The sequence below is a fragment of the Protopterus annectens genome, chromosome 5.part0 (genome assembly GCF_019279795.1).
Source record: "Protopterus annectens isolate FY-2018-M chromosome 5.part0, PAN1.0, whole genome shotgun sequence".
NCBI classification, from domain to species: domain Eukaryota; kingdom Metazoa; phylum Chordata; order Ceratodontiformes; family Protopteridae; genus Protopterus; species Protopterus annectens.
In genome coordinates, this window is record NC_056735.1 from 1,842,246,720 (window position 1) to 1,842,271,719 (window position 25,000).

A 25,000-nucleotide genomic window follows, 5' to 3' on the forward strand; every position below is an offset into this window, starting at 1 on the left:
TGCATTTGTATCTGGAGCCTGCTTTAGCCAAAAATGCTTTCTGCTGAGAGCTGTGAACTGTGGAAACAGATGAGCCAAACTGGTGTGTGTGCAATGCAGGTATGCTGCTCGGGAAATGGATGCTTTTTATTTTAGCTGAACTTGATTATCTGCTGTGTGTGCAGGTATTGCGTGGAAACAGATGAGCCGAACATTTTCTGCTGTGCTTTTTATTTTAGCTGAATTTGATTTTCTGCTGTCTGTGCAAGTATTGCGAACTACTGGTGTGCTTTGTTTTTGTAGCTGGCTGAACTTGTTTTTCTGCTGTGTGTGCACTGTGCAAGTATTGCGTGGAAACAGATACTTAGTACTTACTTGCGCCATTATGCATTTTATTTTAAGATGCTTTTCTTTTGCCGAACTTGCAGTGTGTGTGTGTGTGTGTGTGTGTGTGTGTGTGTGTGTGTGTGCGTGTGTGTGTGTGTGTGTGTGTGTGTGTGTGTGTGTGTGTGTGTGTGTGTGTGTGCACTTGTGCACATGTATGTTTGTGACTTCAGGAATACTTTGTAATAGAACTGCCCTTCTCATTTAAGGTACAGAGATATTTTTTAGCACAGGCAAACTAAATCAGAACGGTGCATATCAGAGGATAAAGTTTCCTCATTGAAAGAGTGTGTGGGAGGGGGCACACAGAAAATAGTGTTTGATAATACTTCTGATAGCGCTTTTGCCTTGGATACATTTTGCCATGTTAAATTAACAAACAGAAAGAGACCACTAGTCGAAGCTACATGCAAAGAACCAGAAAATACACCATTTGCCAATTTTGATTTTTATTTTGTTGGCATGTTAATTTTACCTAAGCGAATCTTGTTAATTAATTCCCAGGTTAAGCAACCTATGATAACACTAGCTGCACACATGGCAAAATGATAAACTGACTCCTTATAAACTGCATAACTAGAATGAATTGCAGATTAATGAAGAAGTTGAAATTCCACCCTTGTAACTTCACAGAAGAAACATACAACATATTGCAGGTTAGTTAAATGGAACGACACTTGCTCTAAACAATGTAAAGAACTCGGATCACTCTATAGTTAGTGGTGACATGGTTTGAAATACTTGATAATGTCATAAAATAGCTACGTGAATAAGTAAAGAACAGAGTTTGTACAGACATTCATAGCAGTACTGGTGAACAAAGTTAAATGCATCAGAAATGCTATCAGTAAACATGCATTTTAAATAAATGCTAGTTATAATTATATAATGAGGAGACCATCATGAAAACTGGGGATGATTGATACCCACTCTATACAGTTTTATTACAGCTCAAGAAAAATATGTATACCAGAATAAATGCTGCAAATTTACCTCTTGAATGAAAAGTGATGTCTATATTCAGTGTTTTTCTGAAGTAATCCTGATCCCATAAACAAGTGAACAAAAAGGTGCTTTAAGAGGCAAAAAAAAGTTGTGCCTACTTTGAAGTCACTTTCTGTTTAAAGCTAAAAAGCTTCAGAGAGTTCTAAGGTGCTTTGAAGTCTTTGTACAAGAAACTCATGTAAATGAATGGTCCTGTTTGCTATGCAACAGTGTTAGCATTAGCTGTTCAAAAAACTGGTGGCTTGAGGTACTCAAGCTCAAACCTTGTACCTTGGGTACAAGGTAAAAAGCCGAAAGTCCCTCGCCACCACCACTTGTGACGTTATGCCAATTATTTTTGTTCTAGTCTCATTAAATCTGTGGTTTTCAGGATTTTTGTGGCAATGGCAAATCACTGAAGGATTGAATTCACTAAATAACGATAGGCATTTGAATTTCAGACTTTATATTCTTCAGAAAATAAATGGTAAAACAAAACCTTTTATTCTAGCAATGTTTTAAGTTTATAAGATCAGTATTTGTAATTTATCTCTATTTTGAGGCTGTATACCCCCATTATTAACTTTGTCCAGGCTTTTTGTGCTAAGAGGTTGAGAGCTATGGTGAGAACTGAAAACTGAATTCACTAAATTATGGCCATTTAAGTTTCAGTCTTCCTGTCTTTCTGGAAACTGCTGATTTGGCATAGTGGTGTATTGCTCTGACTATAGTACACAGGGTCCTTGGTTCAAGACTTAGCTGTGAATTACATGGTGGTAACACAACATTTTATTCTAGCAACTTTCCAAAATTATACAAGCAATGTTTAAAATGTGTCCCTGGGTATGTTTCTTGTTTTGTGTGCAAAGCCAGGCCTATGATTTGTCTTTATCCACCACTGGCCAGAGGCATTTTCTTTGGATGTGGTATGGGTTTTGATGTTTCAATGAATGTGAGTTTATATCTATTAGTGTTTGTGCATTGTGCTATAGGTAATGGGACACTGAAATGGCTGCAGGGGGACTCTGGTGCCATATTTTAGTTGTCTATTCTTCAGTTTGCATTTGAAAGTTGGCATCCCACAATACTATTCTTTGTACATGAGCATTGCTTTGATACTTTTGTATCCCACAAAGACAATGACACTATTACAAAGGATAGGCAGTATTTGTTGTAGAAACTGGCTATCCCTGTGGTCCTGTCTGCTAGAATGCCCTCATCTCCTTCTCTCTTTCTTTAACACATTATTCAATATCTATTTACCTGTCAACTCTTTCTCTTACAATATCTGTCCTTCTTTCATCCTATTGTCAGTCCTCCTAGGACAATGTAGCCAGTCAAGTTTCTGCCAGGGCAGTCTTACAGCTGTGACAGCTTTCCATGCCAGTAGGTAATGCATGATGGAAGGTGAACACCTGTAAGTTTTCCTTTAGTCAGCCTTGTTTGTATTTGTGCAATATCTGTGGCAGGCAAATGAAAGATGGGACTGAGGAGTGAATAAATAAGTGTCAGTGAAATGGGCAGAGTGACCATCTGATATTGACCACCTGGTGAAGAAAAAACATTAAAATGAAATAAAAACTGACTACATAAGGTTGCTTTCTTATATTAATTACTTGTGTGTAGCATTTACTTGATTTATAGAATTAAAGCTAGAAGTCCTTTGCTTTGTCGCCTGATAAGTATGACATAAACAATCATAGTGCAGGTTCTTTACACTGCTTCACCAAAGTGCTTTAGTCTGTCCATACACTACTACATATTGGTAAAAGCATGGGTGTGATTCTATGCTATGTACTATTTAAAATCTTGTGACAGACTTTTAACAAAAGTTCCAAATCTCTGATGGTGGCATTGCGTGCTATATAATCAGATGCATTTTCTGACTGTAAATCTTGTTGATTATAGATTGCACTGCAGTATATAACAGTAGAAAAACAACAAGTGGATACTATCGAATCAAGCCCAAATCCATTGCCGAACCCTTTTTAGTATACTGTGACATGTCTGATGGTGGTGGATGGACTGTTATTCAAAGGCGCAGTAGTGGCAAAGTGAATTTTAACAGGTATGGAATTTTCTTTGCTCTTAAACACAACTTATATGAGGTAGGTAGTTAAGATACTGAGGTCAGTCACAGCTTCCTGATCATTGCCAAGTAGATTGAAAGCTGCTGTAAAAAGCATGGGTTTTATAACTTCTCTTTTTTTGCATATTGCTGTATATTTTGCAGTCCACACTTATCCATATTTGGCAGATGTACTGGTGATTCTCATAATGCTGCAGAAAACTAACCCAGGAGAAGTGGTTAAGCATTGTTTTCAGACTTGCAATGTATATAGATATGGTAGCAGTGTGCATGTATGACTTGATAGAAAGTATAGGCCTTAAAACTAGTGCACGCTTGTTGTACACTGTAAACAGGGTATGCCATGGCATACTGGACAGTATGAGTGACAAGTCTAGACTATGAGGCATGACGATAAAACCTGAGCAAAGTCCAACAACCTGGACAGAATAATCTGTTGTCCATAGTTGTACATTCTTGACACTGGGATAAAACTACTGCATTGATAAATTATGCTTAGTTGGCTGCGGTGGTGCAGTGGTTATTGTTGTCACCTCATGTTCTATTCTCGGCTGGAGCACCTTCTTTGTGAAGTCTGCATGTCCACCCTGCAGTCGAATGACGTTTAAAGACATGCAGGTAGGTGCATGCATGAGTGGGTGTGCCTTCTTCGAAGACTGGATGTCGGGCTGGCAACTCAGCACCGTAAAAAAAATCCACTGCCAAACATTAGCGGACCAGATTTCTGCTGTGGCAACCCCTAACCAGGAATAGCTGAAAGACATTAGTTTAGTGGCCATTTAAAACTGCTGCAAAACTTCCTCAGTGCAATTAAAATTCCATGGTTTTTAGTGTCCATATCTACATCAAAAGGTTTAATTATAAAACAGCCTTAATGTTTCATGTTAGATTCTTGTCCCAGAGACTCCCCATGCTTTGGAACAGGATTCCAATCTACATTAGGCAGAGCCCCTCACTAACACTCTTCAAGAAAAACCTTGACAAGTGGATGGGAAACAGAAAATTTACCCCGGGGATCACTGCAGTGGCTCTGCTGGACAGAGGCACAGGGAACTAATGGCTCTGCTGGACTGAGGCACAGGGAACTAATCTAAGGGGCGGCGAAAGCCAACACATTCGGGCTAGGCTTATAGATGCCCTCGGGCAGATAGCCTAGTACTTACCTATGAACCTATGAACCTATGTGCTCATAAAGAAGAGTAAATGTTTACAGGACTTGTTTCTTTAAATACATTTTCTTGCTGGGCTATGTGTCCCCACGGCTAATGATGGCATGCTTTTTTATTAGCTCCATGTAATGATGTTTTGAGCTTTTAATCTAATCTTCTTGCAAAAGACATGTGCATCTTCAGAATAATCACACATGCAGAGACAAAAATCAGATGCATGCACGTCCCCAAATACCCTAGCCAACGTTACACAACATTTAAACCCAAGTCTATACTTCTTAATTAAAAAAGTAAAATAAAAAATAAAGATAAAACATGTTATATTTAATTCAATATGAAAAAATTACTTTTCTCACTGCACACAATAAACTGTATGTGGCAGGACAATAGGATCAGCAATAGTAGAGCAATCACCAAAACAACACTCCCACAACACTCCCACCTAACCAGCCTTCTAAAATGAAATTCATTATTGTTTATAGATAAAGAAATTAAAATAAAACAAACTTTGAAATAAAAGACTTACTGCAACTGGCCAGTTGAAAAATGTCCAAAATGATCTGACTTTATAACTAGCTAAATTAACTAGAAACATAACAAATTAGAAAAATAACAAATCCTAATATAACTCTTGCTGGATAGCTAAAATGCATACGAAATGACAGTTAAAAATTTAAAGAGTACCTCAGAGCTAAAGCAGAAAGCCACTCATGAGACAATTGCTTCATAAAAAATGTAAGCAAACTACCTAAAGCCCATTCGATAGAAACTTAAGCAATTAATGTAACCTACTGAAGTAAATGAAAAACGCTAGTCTAAAACAGAAAATGTAGAAAGATGAATGGAATACATCAGTATCAGGGTTTGTGTTATACAGATGAATTTGATTCATGACTCATTGCTTTCCTATTGGTCAGACATAACTCATTCCCTAAGATACAGGTTATTTCAACCTCCATAATCATGGCTGGTCAAACCTCACAAACACTGAGCCAAAATGTTTGCATTTAGACTTGATAAAAAAGAAGAATGGACAATAAAAGACTCTTCACAGAGTCAAATCACAGTGCTGTGAAGCTGTTCACTAGCTCTATATTCCTATAGTCCAGTCAGTAAATGCCAGACTGCACTGCTGTTTTCTGACAGCTATTTTGTCACCTACTGGTTTAATTAAAAAAATATATATATTAGGCAGCATTTTCAGTATCATTGATTAACATTCATGTAAAACCTTTATTGTGTGTGTGTGTGTGTGTGTGTGTGTGTGTGTGTGTGTGTGTGTGTGTGTGTGTGTGTGTGTGTGTGTGTGTGTGTGTGTGTGTGTGCATTATTCCTCCTTTGCTCTGAAGTGCATTGCAGTATGTCACAGCTCCAGTTTGTCCACCAACGTCATAGTTCTAATCAGAGAAATACAGCATGGATACAATATGTTAGTCTTCCATCTAGTAAAATGCAGAATGTCATGATCCAGTCGGACAGGTGACAAAATAGCTACAATATTCCAAAGTTTGACAGCTATATATACAGCTGTCAAAACAGTTATCAAAGTGCATTTATTTATTGTGTGTGTGTGTGTGTGTGTGTGTGTGTGTGTGTGTGTGTGTGTGTGTGTGTGTGTGTGTGTGCGTCTACAAGTAGCATACATATTCGCATCCTGTTATAATGTTGTAATATTCTGGTCAGTATTCATAAGCAGTTAGCACACAAAATAGCATGAAAAGTGGTTACTTGCAGGGAAGGAGTGATTCAGAGACACAAACAGTACAATTTTATTAGAGGCAAAATAACAGTATTGAAGGGGTTACTTGCATAATGATTAGGGATTAGGCTCCAGATGCAAATGAGGGACAGCAAATATGCAGGTAATGCCATCAATGATGGCAGAGTGATTAAGAAATGTAGAAACCATGCTTATCACTTATTCAGAATTCCAGGAATTCATAGGTTCATAGGTTCATAGGTTCATACTAGGCTATCTGCCCAAGGGCATTTATAAGCCTAGCCCATAGTTATGTGGCTTTCGCCACCCCTTTAGTTGAAATAAAAAAAAACTATCATTTTTTGCTGTGTCCCTCTGTCAAGCAGTGACATCTGTGGAAGTAATCCCTACTGCAATCTCCCATCCATTGGTCAAAAGTCGAACTTGAACAAGGCCAGCCAGAAGCCAGCTCACCTCACATGTACCGGGATATTTCCACAGCATAGGTCCTCTCTGTGATGAATCTGTCCTCCTGCAGTTTCTATATATCTTCGCCCTATAGTCTTAAGTAAGTCTCCCTTTTGTGGTTCTGAGGGATGAGGATTTTGAATTTTTGCATATCTTTCTAAATCTGGGCTTGGTTATGGCCTTATGTCAGGCACAGGTCACCACAAGCTGCACCTCTGTATGAAGAGACTGAATACTGAAGTTCTTTCTGGAGGGCAGCATAAGACATATTTTGAGACATATTTTTTGAGACTTGGTATTTTTTTGGTGAGGGAGGGCAGGGGTCCTCAGGTGTCTTAACTTCGAAAAGGTACATTCTGGAGGCAGGGCATGAGTGATGAGTACAGGGGAATGGTGATGACCCAGGGGGCTGATGATGAATCTGATCTAGATGTGAGTAGGTGTATAGAAGGTTTTCCTAACTACTTTAGCAACACTTCCTTTAGCACAATAGGTGTCAATGAGGCTACTGTCAGCCTGGGTCCCCAGATCTCTGATTTTTTTTTGTGCTCTCAGATTGCCCATATAGTGGTAAGGGTAGCTTCTGGTTTTCACCTTATTCCCATTTAATTTTAACTTCAGGCCATTGCTCTTAACCAGTTATCTGTTTCTGTGCACCAGTCTGTTGTTTCTGTGAGGAGGATCATGTGTTTTTTGCTGTGTCGAAAATTGCCAGTGTACAGGATGCCAGAAGGTATGTGATAGCAAGACCTATAGCAGAGCAGCACATGTTGCTGACCCTTCCCAAAGCCATTGCTTTTGACATGACATTATATGGCCCTCTATGCCAATGCAGATAGTACTACCATGGCTTAATGTCCCATCATTTAGCTGACCAGCAGATTGTGGACTGCTCCTGTATGGATAGGGACACCATACAGGAGCTTGTTATATTGTGTCACTTATATGCAGAATCCAGGAGGCACATGAACTGCCCATCTCACTGGACATTAAGGTATGTGTAGCTTTAACCATCCTAGCTAGAGGGGCATTTTAGTGATCTACACAGGACACTCTGGGAATTTGACAGGTATCAACCTCATGTACCCTGCACCCATTCCTTGACAGCATGTTGCAATATGTGAAGAAGCATATAGAGTTTCCAAAGACTACAGAAGAGAGAACCAGATGAATATGGATGTTTCATAGCTGCATATTTTCCAGAGGTCCTTGGAGCCATTGATTATATACACATTCCTGCCAAGGCCCCCACCTGATCCATACAGTATTAGATACATCAGCTGTATTGGCTTCCACTTCCTAAACTGCCATAAGATGTGCAATACATGGGGTATCATCTATAATGCATCCATGCACCACTGAGGTAGTTCACATGATTCCCATATCTGGCACATGCTTGACCTGCACCAGTGTATCATGTGAGGTGACTTCCAACAAGGTCATTAAGTTGATAGGTACACATGTAGGTGGGTACAGTGTCTGCTATACACACTTACTATGGAATTAAGTAGCAAGCCACATATAACGGTGATACTGTTGTGTGTTGGAGGGGATGCTGGATATGCATTAAAATCGTGGATGACAATGACAGACCATAGCAAACATAGTATACAACAATGCAAACACAGAGACAGAGAACATTGTGGACCAGGTATTTGGTCTTCTTAAGGGATGCATCCTCTTCATAGATGCATCTGGTGGGTACTTCAGTATTTCACCAGAGAACTGCAGCCAAATTTTTATAGTGTGCACCAGGCTGTATAACATGGCAGCATGGAAACAATTTTGAGTAGCAGGGAAATAAGCTGGCTCTACCATACCTGTTGGAGGAGAGGACAAGGAACAGGGCAGCCATTCAAAGAAGGAACAGCAAGAGAAGGATTCCATACAAGACAGAGGTGGGTTCAATACAAAGCATCACTGGCAAAGAGGTTGCATTTAGTCCACAGTTATGAGCCATTTCACAAACAACACAAATAAAATGATTCAAACTCAGGCCATACAGTATTGTGCATGCACTTGCCATGCTGTGCATCAGACATTACCTTAGTCAAAGAGCTTAGGAGTGGGCAGAGCAAAGTCATCATCATTTGCACAGGTGAATTGACCCTGTAGCAGGTGTCAGCAATGCTATCACATGGAACAGGGCCATGGGTGGCGGAGTAGCCATTTAGTCTGGTAGCAAGATGTTGGGAGTCAGGGGTCACATCCTTCAGATGTGGGGTGGAGTTGCTGTGTCATGAACACTGATGATGTATACTCTGCAGCAGACAGCAATCTCAGGGGCTGATGTGGTCTGTGGCAGGGACAGAGTAGAACTACAAGAGCACAAGTATGCACCCTGTTGGTATGTTCCACATCAGGAGCTACTGGCTGTACGACATCCATGAAAAGAGCAATGGCACATATATTGTCAGTAAATTCTGTTGCTTATTAAACCTGTTTTTTGCCTTTTGCACTGTTTTTTAACTGCTGCCTGCTATGACTGTGATTCATGTCTGAGGATCTGTGTATAACGACTGCCTGTTTGGTTGCCTTTCACACAGTACAACTTACTTGTTTCCAGCAGTCGGCATTATAATTGTTCAGTAAAGTGTTTTCAGTCTGTAATATATTCACGCTTGTCTGTTACTACAGTGCTAGACTTGAAGGTATTAATGCTAGATGCGACACTCTTCCAGACTTTAAAACCTGGCGTAGTAAAATCTGCTGTGCTATTCACACTGTATGTAATCACAGCACCTACGTGCTATACTGCAGATGCTATAGTGGGTTTTTTGCTTCCTGTATTATCTGAGACCCAATTTGGTACCCTCCTAGATCACTAACTAGTATTGTGTTGTAAAATAGACTCCACAGGCTCACCCATGTGCTCACCTGCATAGAATGTCTCCCACACTGTTGTTTTACATTGCTTCTTTGCTTGGAAATTATGTAAATTTGATACAACTGTTTGTTACCCTAATGTAAATTGTGTACAGTTGAGAAAGGATAGCTGTTCTGCCACATGTGTATAGTTACAGAAAGGATATTGTTTTTTTCTAAGACAGTTTATCTCTAATGGTACCCTATATTGTAATGTGTTTTTTTTAATCCCTGAACTAGAAGCCAGTTCCATTACCAACCTCTTTGTTCTTTTCCTCCCCCCTACAGATACCTTTGCTTAAGTCCCTTCAGACACTACTCTGTGCTCCCCACCTCCCAGGTGGCCTTCTCATATTTGCTACTGAACAAAAACTGCAGCTCATTACTTCGGTGGAACCCCCCTTTCAATTAGAGTTACTAAGTATGCTCATCTGCTAGCCTTCCTGCTACTGGTGCCTTATTTCAGTGTGTCTGTGTAATAACAAATATTACCGCAAGTGGTGTGTACACCAAGCTAGCGCTCCCACACCCGTGAACCCCCTCTTCCCTATCCTTCACCCCATAAATAACACACTTTCTGTTTCCTTAAACGGCAAGTCTTTATTACTGCTGTATACAAATTAACCTTTTGAATTCTAAAACCCATGCTAAATTGCTTTAATTGACTTAAAAGATACAAAAGAAAAACAAAAAAGAGAGCTCTCCTTCTGCTGTTTCTAACTAACATTAGCCTTTTTTTTCTTTTTGTAAGCTAAAGTCCATGCTAAAATACTTTTTAAATAACATCATACAAAAGGGTTCTCAGCTTAAAACTGTTCTTGGCAGAACCCCACTCTAACAGAACAGGTAACATTTCCAACCAGTACTTGAGGTGATAGTGCTTCTTACATCCTGATTGTTTTTGGTCGCCGGTACCTCTTGTTTCAGGTTCAACCTGCTCCATTCACCCTCACTATGCTCAGGCTCACTTCACTCCCCTGCCCTACCCCCATTCTCACAGACTCTCTCTTTCATTTCTTTTATACTCTACCGTACGTATCTGCACCCCCTACACCCCTCCATACTCTACCCCTTCCATCTGACTCAACCCACCCTAACATTCTTGCTCCTCCTATCTAGTTGTACTTATATCCACTACCTCATCACCTCCTATTGTGCTACTGCTTACCACTACCTTAACTCTACAAACCTTTATCTTGCTTACTACTAAGCCACCTACACTAGTCAAACACCACTATTGCTCACTCCCCTATAATGAAGTCCACACACGTCTCTATTTCAGTTTCAGTCTCTATCCTTCTTAGTTCCTCCCTCTTATTTCTTCTATCACTATCTTCCTCATATCACAACCCCATCCTTATGCCCGTCCCATCTCCCACTCTCTGCTATCCTCACCCTCATCAACAATCCTCTAGCTACTTTTCCATTGCACCATCTCTTTTCTCCGTCTCCTCAACAAATCATTTCAAAGTGAAGATCCTTCCTCCTACCGCTCTACAAAATAAACTCAAACCAAAGTACATCAGAACCTATCCTTAGATACATTCTAAGAACAACTTCCTCTTTAACCTACTCTACTCTGGTGACATTCACCCTAATCCTGGGCTATCCATTAACTCTACCCCACTAGGTAGTAGTGTATCTTTCAATACTCCAACATCTCTTCCTTCTCAATCCAACATACCATCCCCTACTACCTCGTCTAACAACCACAAGCCCCCCCCTTCCAAACAGTTAACAATAATCTCAATCAATATGCAAAATGCCTCTAACAAAATAAGTCAACTTCATTCCCTAATCTCTCTTCATACCCCTGACATTCTCACCTTGTCAGAAACATGGCTGAAACCATATATCTCTGACTCAGAAATCCTTCCCCAGGCTATAATATCTTTAGACTCAATCATCACTCTAAAAAAGGAGGTGGCGTAGCCATTCTTTACTCAGAACAACTTTTACTCTATCCTTTTCCCACACCCCCACCAAACTTTGACCCTGCTGAAATCCTCTTAGTTAATTGCAAGCTTAATAAACATAAGAACCTAGCTATTGCTACCATCTATATCTCCCCTGGAAATAACATACCTATCCTGGAACAATTTCTCTCTTGGATATCTGAAAACATCACCTACAAGACTATTATCCTTGGTGATGTTAATATCGACTGGACAACTATAAGCTCCTCTCCCCCTCTTAGCAGCATCAATCTCCACAACTTCTCACAACTCATTACATCCCCAACTTGCCGTTTGGGCAGTTTTTCCATCTCTTTTAACTTTCTGGTTTAAAAGCCCATGTTTGTGCTCGTTTCCAACCTTTTCTGTAACTAGTCTAGTCCAGATACAGATTTGCTGTATCCAGGACTGTTTGTAAGCTTTTGAGCAGTGCCAAAGTCTGCCCTTCAATTTTTTCCCTTAGATCTGCTAGTTCTCTGCTCTTCTGCACTTTTACTAGCTTATTAGTCTAGCAATTTACCAGACTTCTTGTAGCAGTTATTGTAGCACACAACGTGCTACCAGCACTAAATGTTCTACAAAGAAACAGCTCCAGTACTTATAATTAATGCCCACCCCTCCAGGCATGTCTAAAGGTCAGTTCCCTGTGCTTTCTCCTATTAACCTGGTGAACTTGGGCATCCTGAGGCAATGTAGCGACTGCCTCATGTACACTGACAACCCTCTCCTCTTACCTCCCAACACTCGGACTTGTGAGAGATGCACTTATATATCCAAACTGGAAGCCACGCACTCTCCAGTCAAGACCGGAATAGCTAGTCAAGAGGAGAAGGTCAACACTTGCACCACACCACATGGAACACACAGCCCTCCAGAACACACACCATCACTGCCTTCACATAAAAACACAAACCACATACCCACCTTCATGAAGGCTCTCAATAAAAATCTACCCAAACAGCAGAGACCTCCAAGGCAGAAATGCACTCAACCACCACAACACAACACTAATCATGAGACACATAACTCTCCTAAACTGTGTGCCACTCAACCAAAGGTCAAACCTAAGGCAAAACAGCATGCCCAACACACTAGTCATAGGTGGCTCGATAGTTAGGCATACTGATGTCCCACTCACTAGGTTGAATAAGGAGAAAGTAATAGTCATCTGCCTGTCAGGCACCAGAATCTGCCACATAATGCACGCCCTCAGGTTCCTCAACAACAGGTGCAAATATTACTCTGTCATTGTACATACGGGTGTGAATGACTTGAGACATACCTCCCTGGACTACATGAAAAGAGACATGGAGGAGTTCTTGGATTATGCACCCCAGGCAGGTATGACCATAGCCCTGAGCAGCATCCTACCATCACCCAGAATGATACCACAGCATAAGCAGAAAATTATTGATTTCAACAACTGGCTAAGTTTCTGGTGTCATTCTAAGGGGATCCAGTATCTGTCTGCCTGGGATGACATAATTGACAGACCTCGATGTTTTGCCAGAGATGGCCTGCATCTGTCAACCCTGGGCTTCTGGATACTGGCCAAGGCTCTTGCCACCCTTATGGTGCCTTTTTTTGGGCAGTGTTCCAAAGACCAAATTACCACCATACCAGCTACAAACAAATGCAATCTGAGGGTCATGCTGCTCAACGCTAGAAGTATAAATCTCAAAATGCACTCGCTCGAAGCACTGCTTAAAATGGAGAACATAGACATTTGTGCTGTAACAGAGATCTGGTTCAAGGCAGCAGAAAGCACCCCTGCACTACCAGGCTATAACTCATTCCACACCTTTAGGTCCCAGAAATTGGACCGAAGCTCCAAAGGCGGCGGTGTTTCCATATTCATAAAGTATGCGCACACCTTCAGACTGGTAGCCCAATACAATGCATCTGAGATACTTCAGGTGCAGGTAACATTCAGGTCATAGCCTGCTATAGGTCCCCAACCATGTGCCAGGACTCACACTCCACGTTCTTAAGCACCCTGGAGAATATTAGGGTCCAATCTAACACTCTCATACTGGGCAACTTCAACTATCCCTCCATTAACTGGGAAAACTACACATACACCAATACACTTGCCCAAAATTTCCTGGAATTCATTAATTCCAATGCCCTGGACCAGCTCATTCTTACCCCCACTAGAGGTAGCAACATCCTTGACCTCTTCATTACTACCATGGGTATCCATTGCTCTACACCAATAGTCAACTTCTCCCTGGTTAAATCTGACTACAAACTACCCCCCCAGCAAAGGTAACCACCATGAAAAACTTCTCCAAAGCTAACCTTGGGCTCCTAAAAACAGAGGTAGCTAACTTTACAGCACCCATGAAAATGGAGAATAGTTGCATGACCGCCGAATCATACACCAATGCACTATACGAACATGTACACAAATGCATGGATATCACCATACCAGATAGAACCAAGACTGTCTCCTCCAAAAAAAGGAAGCCAATCTGGTGGTCCCTGCCATAAACAAACTCTACAACAGAAGGAGAAAACTGGCGCAGAATAAGGTGAAGTCCCAAGACTGGAAAAACTCCCTTATCAGCCTCAACAAAAAGTTGAAATCTCTCATCAAATCTTCTAAAGCCAGCTATGAAAACACAATTGCAGCAGATAGTAAAGACAACCATAAGGCCTTCTATAGTTATGTAAAGAATTTTCACGGCAATACCCAGATTTGCTCTGAGCTACTGCACAATGGTACCTCCTATACTGAGCCAACAGATATTGCCAATATACTGGCCGACAGATTCAGTGCCAACTTTACCCCTCCCCCCCAAAGGACCAATCACAATACCAGTAGATTGCCAGGCACCCAGTATTACTGCTGCGCAGGTTAAAGCAGCACTGTCCAAGGCCAAAAATACAGCTTCTATGGGACCTGGCAATATCCCGGACTGTGTTCTGCATGAACTACAGAGTGAACTGGCACATCACCTGTGTGCCCTGTTCAATCACAGCCTCACCTCAGGCTTTGTCCCTACCAAATGGCGTACTGCTACAGTCATCCCTCTCCAAAACGGATGAGTGACTACAGACCCTGGGAACTATTGCCCCATTAGTCTGACGAGTCCAGTATGCAAGGCTATGGAACACATCATCATGGACCTAATAAACAAGGATACAGGGAATCTCCAAACTCTGGATCCCACACAGTTTGGTTTTGTGAAAGGTAGATCATGCCTGCTCAACATGGTCAACTTATTTGAGTCAGTCACCAGAGCTGTGGATGAAGGCAAGGTGGTTCATACATCCTACCTTGATCTGGCCAAGGCCTTTGATACCATTCCCCACTCAGGAATCATAAAAAAACTCACTAAGCTAGGCATCAACCCCTATATCACTAGGTGGATTGCAAATTGGCTCACAGAACCCACAGTGTGAAAGTAGCTGACTCCAAGTCAGACTGCCAACCAGTCACGAGTGGAGTCCCACAAGGTTCGGTTCTGGGTCCTCTCCTGTTTGGTATCTACTTCTCTGAAGTCCAGGCCAACACGAAGGGACTCTGGCTGACAAAGTTCACAGACGATTGCAAGTTGGGAGCTATTATTAACTCCCCAAGTGATGTTGACATCCTACAGAAAGGCCTCACTGAGAACAACGATTGTTGTTAGAACATTGGCTAAGCTCAATGCCAAAAAATGTGTCATCATCCCCTTTGGGAAAAACGTGGTTCCCATGAATTACCACATTGATGGTAGTCCACTGAACATAGAAGGCGTTATAAGAAATTTGGAAACACAGGTTGACATTGCCACTGTGGTCAGAATGTCCTTCTATGTGGCACATCTCATTACTAAGGGTTTTGCTTCCAGGAAGAAAGAGGTCATCATCTCCCTCTCCTCTTCCCTCATTAGGCCAATCATCGAGTACAATGCCCCATTTGGTATGTACCTCACTAGACACCTGCAACAACTGGTGATGCCGCAAAAGTACCTCACAAAGTGGATCCTAGGCCTTAAACACTTGTCCTATATGGACAGACTCAAAAAACTCCAACTATTCTCTGTCTCATATCGCCTACTTAGAGGCGATCTCTACTTAACCTACAAAGCCATGTCTGACCCTGCTCTGTTAGAAATGCTACATCTAAAAACATCCCAATCCCTCCGCACCACACACTCCAGAGACCTCAACCTCATTACCACATTCAACAGAACATGCTGGAGGGACAGGTTTATAACCCAGAGACTGCCCATGCTATGGAATAGACTTCCCATACATGTCAAGCAGAGCACCTCACTATCCGTCTTCAAAGAGAAATCTTGATGAGTGGATGTGAAATAGAAAATTCACCCCAGGGATCACTCCAGTGGCTCTACTCGACAGAGGTACTGGGAACTCAGGTCATGTGGCATGATGCCAGGGTAATCCTATGGGCTAGGCTTGTAAAGGCTTAAGGGCCATTAGCCTGGTACACACATATGAACCTATGAACTCGCTATAATAAAAAAATAATACTGACTCTACCCTCAACTGGATTTGTACCACTAATCCAAATTTTTACCACAACTCCAGTACCCTTGCAGACTCTCTCAGTGATCACCTTCCCACCCTAGTTCACTGATGTTCTCCTCATCTCATAGATAACACCTCTACAAAGACTGTTATAATCTCTCTGTCTTCAGTCATGATACTTTCAGTAATCTACTCTCCTCCTTCAACTGGTCCTTCTTATATGACCACCCCCTGGGTGATGCTGTCTCCCTATTCAATGAGATTTTTCTTAATACCTTAAATACACTTGCCCCCATCAGAAAAATAAGACTCAAATCTTACTTTTCTCCCTGGTTAACACCATCCACTCATAACCTCATGTCACAAAGGGACAAATCTTGGCAGAACTGGAAAAAATCAAATCAACCTACCCACATTCAAAAATATAGAGAGCTTAGAAACCTCAGTAAAAAACAAATAGACAAGGACAAAAGGCAATACTATAGTAAACCTCTCAGCAATCCCAACTCTAATCCCAGACTTTTCTGGAACACTATTAATAAGCTCCTCCACCTAGGTAAACCCACTACACCCAATCCCTCTCCTGATAGCTCCGACCTTGATACTGCCTCATTACTTAACACCTTCTTCATCAACTCAATAAAGAATTTTACTAAAAATAAACACTCAAAACCTTCCTTATCTGAACTTAATGCTACCAAAACTACCCAAACCTTCTCTCTTAAACCTGCTTCCACTACCTATATTAGATCTCTACTCTCTAAACCGAAACCTTGCTCTCCCTCTGCTGATAACCTACCCCTACATTTCCTCAAAAGTGCTGAAAATTCTATTGCTTACCCCATTTCCATTCTCATAAACCACTCCATCCAAGAAAGTACTGTGCCAAAAATCTGGAAGAAATTCTATGTTATCTCTCTTCATAGGTGTAGTATCTCTACAGACCCCTCCAACTATAGTCCCATCTCTATCCAATCTCCCCTCTCAAAAATAATGGAAAAATGTATCCATAAACAAATAATGAAACATCTCTTACAAGGAAACCTCCTAACCCCCACACAATGTGGCATTCGCCCCCATCACAGTAATGCCACTGCTCTCATTACCTTCACTAAGACCATTGCCAAAGTTCAAGAGGACAACAAATTGGTCTCCTCTCTCTTCCTTGACTTATCAAAAGCTTTTGACACTGTCTCTCATAACCTGCTACTATCAAAACTTAATGACCTTAAGTCCTTTCAAACTACCATTCTCTGGTTCTCTAGCTATTTCTCTGATAGATTTCAGTCTGTCAGTTGGCTATCTGCATCCTCTCCATTCCTTCCTGTACATACAGGGGTACCCCAAGGCTAGGGTTACCATATTTGGTTATATGAAAAAGAGGATGAAAAAATATGTGCTGGTATTTTTTCATCCTCTTAGGGTTGTCAGATTCTTCACACTAGGTGAAGAGCAAATAAAAAAAAAAGTCTTTAATGCGGAACATTGCATTAAAGACAAGTAGCTCTGTGTTTGGCAATTTTTGATTGGCCCGCATGCCGGTATAAAAGCAGTTCCGCACTGAACAGAGCTCTGTTTTTGGATTGGCTCGTATACCGTATACAAGCCAATCAAAAACTCTCACAGCGGACCCTCTTCTGTTCAATGCGGAACATCAAGCAGTTCCGCATTGAACAGGGCTCCGTTTTTTGATTGGCTCGTATACCGGTATATGAGCCAATCAGAAACTCGCACAGCGGACCCTCTTCTGTTCAATACAGAACATCAAGCAGTTCCGCATTGAACAGAGCTCCGTTATTTGATTTTTTCTTATTGGCTCGTATACCGGTATACAAGCCAATCAAAAAAAAAAAAAAAAACAAAGCAAAGGAAAGAGGAAATAGTTTTTGAAAATTCTGCGATTTGTATTGCAGAATTTTCAAAAAACACAAGGACTGGAGCCCAAAAAATAGGATGTGTCCGGGAAGCCCAGACGTATGGTAACTCTACCCAAGGGGCCATACTTGGGCCCCTTCTATTTAACATCTTCACAAATAACCTCTGCACATGCTGCTCCCATTCTTCTGTAATCCAGTATGCCGACGACTGTACCATCTTATCTTGCTCTGATTATCTTCCCAACCTTCTATCCATTACTCAATACTCTCTTGGATCTTTTGAAAAATGGTTCACTGACAACGAGCTCCTACTTATTCCAAAAAAAAACAAAACTTTTTCTTTTTCTAACTAAAACCCTACAACACTGCAGCTTAGTCACGTCACTTAACAATACTACAATCTCAGTAGAAACCCATACCAAACTCCTTGGAGTGGTAATCGATGATCAACTTAAATTTGACATTCATATTCTACAAACTATGAAAAAAACATCAAAAACTTGGACTATTATATAGAAATAAGAAATACCTGATGAAAGATACAAAACACACCCTTTCCCAGGCCTTTCTCCTGCCTACTCTATTCTATGCCACCCCTATTCTCACTAATCTCCAATACAGCCTCACGAACAAACTCAAAGCCACTTACAATAAAATTGCCAGGTTCACTGCCAATTTACCCTACAGATCTCATCACTGCACTGCCTTAAAAAATCTCTCATGGCCAGAAGCTCATAATCCCCTCCTTCTTCTCCACCTCATACACTCAGTCCTAACAAATCCTACCCGCTGCCCTGCTCTCTCCTCCTTAATCTTCCCTTACACTCCCAAACACTATCTCCACAGCTCAGACCAAAATCTCCTTGAAGTCCATAAAACTACAAAACAAATTGGTAGACTTCAGTATAGCCATTCTGTTTCAAACACCTTGAATAAATTTCCCTCCGACCTCAGATCTATCACTAACAGCTTTATTTTCAAAAAATCCCTAAAAGACCACATGTTAAATGAGTGGGCCTGCCCCTGTCCTACCCCTACCTGACCTTTTACTCCCCAGCTTTCCCTCTCCCCCTGTTTCTGTATTTTACTAACTGCATCCCAACATGTCTAAGGATATAATTAACATCTGTTTTGTGTATAAGGGAAATTTAAATAGTACATGCAAGTACTAGACCACTCTTGCAATGATTGTGATCCAAGCTCATTTGCTCATGCTGCTGCTTAAATCTCTGCAAAAAAATCTGGATTTTTGATTTACTTAAGAAGTGTATTTTCTGTACTGGATGTTTTTAATTGTATTTTGTACTTGCTAGTTAAACTCTGTACTTGAAACTTTACTGTGATTTACTGTGAATAAGTGGAAATTGTATAAATGTTTTCTTTATTTGCTTATGTCTGGAGCTTTTCTCCTTGGGTCTCAGCTGAAAAAGGGCTTCTTGCCTAGCCAAATTAACCCGGTCAACAAATGTGAAATGAATAAAAAAAATAAAATAAATATTGATATAGTGGACCATCTATCCACAGGGGATAGTAATAGTATAGAACTATGAGACTGGGAGTGTGCAACCTTGTGGGATATCCCCAGTGAGGATCCTGAGGCATGTCAGCAGCGACTTATGTGAGAAAAGCCACAGCTATGTGTGGTGCTACACTTCTGAGACAGGGCACCATAGGGCTTTGGGCTGTGTCCTGTGTCAGAAGCATAGTTAGAGTATGGTAAATGAGGCAGCTATCCCAGGCACAAGATGATAGATGATAGATGGTGTGATTGGCATATCCATTTTTGTTGAATATTTGCTCTTCACATAAACTTAGTGGTGAGACAGTAGAGGGTGAGGACATTTAGACTTGCTGAATGCCAGATCAGAGAAGTGCGTTTTTTTTTTTTTGCTCTCTTGCAGAGTGCTAGGGCATATGGTGCTAGGATCTGTTGCTCCTCCTGAAAGAAGGAAGGAGTGCCAGGTTGGAGAAGTGACCTTTTTTTGCTCTTCCATCTTGTGTTGAGAAGCACCAGATCAGGTAGCGGCACTAAGCACTGAATGAGCCAGCTATGGCTCTGCCCTGTGTGGTCACAACTGACAGTGATGCTGTATTAAAAATAGTCTGTTTCATCTGGGTATGCCCAGCCTGTGACCAGTCACCCTGCTTCTGGATCCTTCTCTGGCCATAGAACCTAAACCATCAGAGGCAGACTGAAGGATGTGTGTAGTATCTGGTACACAGATGCACCAATTTATGCCATGCCAGCCACAAGTCACCTTGAGCAGCAACATTTGCTCTGTCTCTCTACAAAATGTCACTCTCTGTACAAGTGCAGGATGTCATCCTGCAGTTCATGCACTGTTGTGTTCTGTCCCACAAGCTACACAATGCACTCAGCATCTCCATAATGGTGTGGGTAGCAGCCATCCCTGCCATCCCTGCCTGCATCACTGACACGCACGTATGTTGATTAATGTCAAGTGGGGTACCAGGGTCAGTTACAGACCTAGAGTCATGTCTGTGACACAGACCACCATGCCTCTCCCATGTGGGGTGTATGTGCACATCAGAGGCAGTGTGGCTTTCATATGCTGTCTGGGTTAAAAACTCCTGCATAGCTTTGGCGGGGGTCACAATTACATGACATCTACCAAACACTGATGAAATTGTGGTTTTGACAGGTCCCTTCTCAGGCACCTTGTATATGAGAAATGTGTGTGTGTGTGTGTGTGTGTGTGTGTGTGTGTGTGTGTGTGTGTGTGTGTGTGTGTGTGTGTGTGTGTCTGAGGCATCTAGTTTTGTTGACAGTGCCACTGTGTCATTGGAAAGTGCTATGTCCGCATTGACATCATTGCCAGACACAAGTAACCTGCTAACATTAGGCATGTGATGGCCCATTGCTCTTGACTGTCCAATAGTAGAAACTGTGAATAAAAAAAAAAACAAAAAAACAAATACATACCTGTGGTAGCAGTGAAATACATGGAAACATCCAAACAGCAGGCATACTGATATGTGGCAGAAGCCATAAATACCACATGGATAACTACACATCTTGTGCTGAGTGTTGCCGTTGCACACCATAGGTACCTGTAGGGCAGACATGCAAAAGCCTCTTGCTAAATAAGCCATGCCTAACATGCACTACAATGTAGTATATGCACCATAAAGACTAATACTAACTTGGTACATCCCATACATCCTCTCTGGTGCAGTCATCACCAGCCCAGATCCCACATCCAGGCTACCACTAGGATTTAAGTTCCACTCTTCTTCCTAAGACAGGAACACCAGGAAATTCCTTATCTCTGTGACTTTTTTTTCTGTGTTGATCGTCCACCTCCTGTAGAGGACAGGCATTTGGCAATATCCCATGCCTTGCTATTGGTATGTAACATCATATTTGTTACTATTTGCTAAACCTGGTGAAACTTCTAATTATGGCCACCCATATTACTGATGTCCTGTAAAACTCTTGTCAAACTTGCTTCTGAAAAGGCTTACCTGCTTTATTGTTGGCCAGAATGTGTGTTCCCCATGCATGTGGATTGTTTAAAGTAACACAGTCTCCAGAGCAATGAACTTTTCTAGCCATTACCTCTCTCATGGGCTCAAGATATATGTTATGTGCACCTGTAGGTTACACATGTTTGTCAGTCTACATACATGTTGTGTTATGCCATTTACCCTTTTTGCTACAGGTATTGTAGCTATAAGGTTGGTATCATGGCACACCTTCAAGTAGGAGCATAATGAATCCCTGTAATAGACTGCTCACACTGTTCTCCACAAATCCACTACCAAATGTCACCCAAAGTACATGGCTCATCATGCCCTGTGGAGCGTTTCCTGCTTTTTGTGTGCATCAGCACTGGTGTGCTTCCTCAGCTACAGCCATACATAACATAATCGTGCCATTGTGGTGTGTTTACACACCCATATACAGCCATAACTCTCAACTGTCCAGATTTTTGCAGAATGTCCAGATATTTGACTCATATTTATTAGTCTGTTCCTCATAAAATTTGTAGTTTTCTGGGAAATGACTAGGATGATCTAAGGATTGAAGTCACTAAATAATGACATAAACTTGAGTTTCAGACTTCATATCCTTAAGAAAATACATGTCAACACAAATCCTGTTATTCTAGCAACTTTCTAAGTTTATGAGTAATATTCAAAATTTGCCCCTATTTTTGGGAATTTGCTCCCCCCCATTATGCAAAGCTTTGTCCAGATTTCCTTCTCTGATGTTAAAAGATTAATATATATATATATATATATATATATATATATATACAGTGGATATAAAAAGTGTAAACACCCCTGTTTAAATGCCAGGTTTTTGTGATATAAAAAAATGAGACCACCATAAATCATTTCAAAACTTTTCCCACCTTTGATGTGATCTATAACCTGTACAATTCAATTGAAAAACAAATCTGTTGGAGAAAAAATATAAAAAATAAAAAACGTACAATAAGCTGGTTGCATAACTGTGCACACCTGTAAACTAATGCTTTGTTGAACCACCTTTTGATTTAATTACAGCATTTAGTCTTATTGGGTACACACCTGCCATCAGTTAAAGAGACTGATTAACCCCCAATAAAGTTCAGCTGTCCTAGTAGGGTTTTCCTGACATTTACTCAGTTGCCTGCTACAGCAAGCAGACAGCTTACAAAGCATCAAAGGGATCTCATTGTTGAAAGGTATCAGTCAGGAGAAGGGTCCAAAAAATTTCCACAGCATTGGATATACCATGGAACACAGTGAAGACAGTCATCAAAAAGTGGAGAAAATATGGGACAACAGTGACGTCGCAAAAAATTGGACGTCCCTCCAAAATTGATGAAAAGACAAGACGAAAACTGGTCAGGGAGGCTGCCAAGAGACCTACAGCAACATTGCAGGAGCTGCAGGAATTTCTGTCAAGTACTGGTTGTGTACTACATGTGACAACACTCTCCCATATTCTCCATATGTCTGGCCTATGGAATAGGATTATAGATTAACTAACTAAACTAGGTATAAATCCCTATGTCACAAGATGAGTTGCCATCTGGCTCACTGACAGAACCCACACTGTGAAAGGAGCAGACTCCAAATCCGACTTCAAACCAGTGACAAGTGGAGTACCCCAGGGTTCAGTCCTGGGTCCTCTCCTGTTTGGTATCTACTTCTCTGAAGTACAGGCTAACACAGAAGGTCTTTGGCTAACGAAGTTCGCAGATGACTACAAACTAGGAGCCATAATTGAAACTCCTAATGATGTGGACATCCTACAAAAGGGTCTCACTGAGACAGATGCCTGGTGTCAAAGCCATGGCCGCAAGCTAAATGCCAAAAAGCACATTGTCATCCCTTTTGGTAAAACTCTGTACCCATGAACTACCACATAGGTGGTAGTCTATTTAACATGGAAAGTGTGATAAGAGACCTTGGGACACAGGTGGACAGTAGTCTCTCTTTTGATAATCACATTGCCACAGTAGTCAGGAAATCCTTCTACATGGCACACCTCATCACAAAAGGTTTCTCATCCAAGAAAAAAAGAGGTCATTGTTCCCCTCTCCTCTTCACTCATTAGACCCATTATAGAATACGGTGCCCCTTTTGGTATGTACCTCACAAGACATCTACAACAACTGGAAAGGCCACAGAAATACCTCACAAAGAGGATTACTGGCCTCAAACAGATGCCCTATGCAGACTGTCTCACAAACCCCAGCTTTACTCCGTTGCATATCGCCTACTCAGAGGCAATCTCTGCCTAACATACAAAGCTATGTCAAACCCAGAGCTGTTGGACATGCTCCAATTAAATAAATCCCAATCCCTCCAAGCTACACGCTCTAGGGACCTAAACCTTGTCACCACAATAAACAGGACATGCTGGAGGGATAGATTCCTGTCCCAGAGACTTCCCATATTCTGAAACAAACTACCTATCTATATCAAGCAAAGCTCCTCATTAGCACTCTTCAAGAAAAATCTTGATGATTGGATGGGAGATAGGAAATTCACCCCGGGGATCACTTATGTGGCTCTGCTCGACAGGGGCACAGAAAAATTATTTTCTTGGGTGGCGAAAGGCAGGGTACCTTTTTGGCTAGGCTTATATAGGCCCTAGGGCCAATATCCTAGTACCAACCTATGAACCTATTAGTTTAAGGGTGTGCACACTTATGCAACCAGCTTATTGTACATTTTTTATTTTTTATATTTTTCCCCTAACAGATTTGTTTGTTTTTCAATTGAATTGTACAAGTTGTAGGTCACATTAAAGGTGGGAAAAGTTTTGAAATGATTTATTGTGGTCTCATTTTTTTATATCACAAAAACCTGGCATTTTAAAAGGGGTGTGTACACTTTTTATATGTGCTGTTTATCCACATCCCTACTGCTGCCTTCCTTCATGGGTGAGCAGTACAGTGTCGGGTTACATTACCAGGTGTTTCTTTTTCCTCAGTATGCTTGTGTTGCCCATTTCAAAACCCAGTGCTGTAACATACTGAAGTTCTTATTTCATGGTTTTGTATGTTAGAGTGGTCTCTTGCTGTATGTTGACATTGGTTTTATTATGTTAATTCAAAGCTTATAATGCAGCAGATATGTAAATTAAGAAATTAATCACAGTTGTCACTTAATCAGTTTAACATGCCACACTATCAGCATAGTATCTGACTCATACTTGCCTATCCTGGGGTTGTGCATTATATGCTCATGTATGACATCTGTGAAACTTACAACACTGAGAATCTGTGCCAAATAACAATTTTATAGCAGCTCTTTGCTGTGCAGTGATTCACATCGCTTGATGTCTGAACACGCATCATTGTACATCGAGCTACCACTACAGATTATCCAGCTGTCTTCTTAATTCTTTCAGAACAAGGACTCTATATATCACATATTGCTTACTAAACTCTGCCCTAGATACGTCTTCTTCCTTGTTTTAACATTTTATTTACACACATAAAGCTAGTCTATAGGTTTATGTCAATTAATATGAAAAAATGTATCTCTTTAGCATGTTTAGCTTATTCTGTCACATATAGACATAC

At 41.1% G+C, this 25,000-nt stretch overlaps 1 protein-coding gene across 1 annotated transcript in view; it reads left to right on the forward strand.

Annotated features, from left to right (window-relative positions):
• Positions 1 to 25,000, forward strand: part of LOC122801930 (fibrinogen-like protein 1) — a 354,154-nt gene that overhangs the window by 197,963 nt on the left and 131,191 nt on the right. Inside the window, exon 4 of the mRNA XM_044071661.1 lies at positions 3,256 to 3,415. Within this exon, the coding sequence (XP_043927596.1) occupies positions 3,256 to 3,415 (160 nt within the window). The remainder of the gene's footprint in view (positions 1 to 3,255; positions 3,416 to 25,000) is intronic.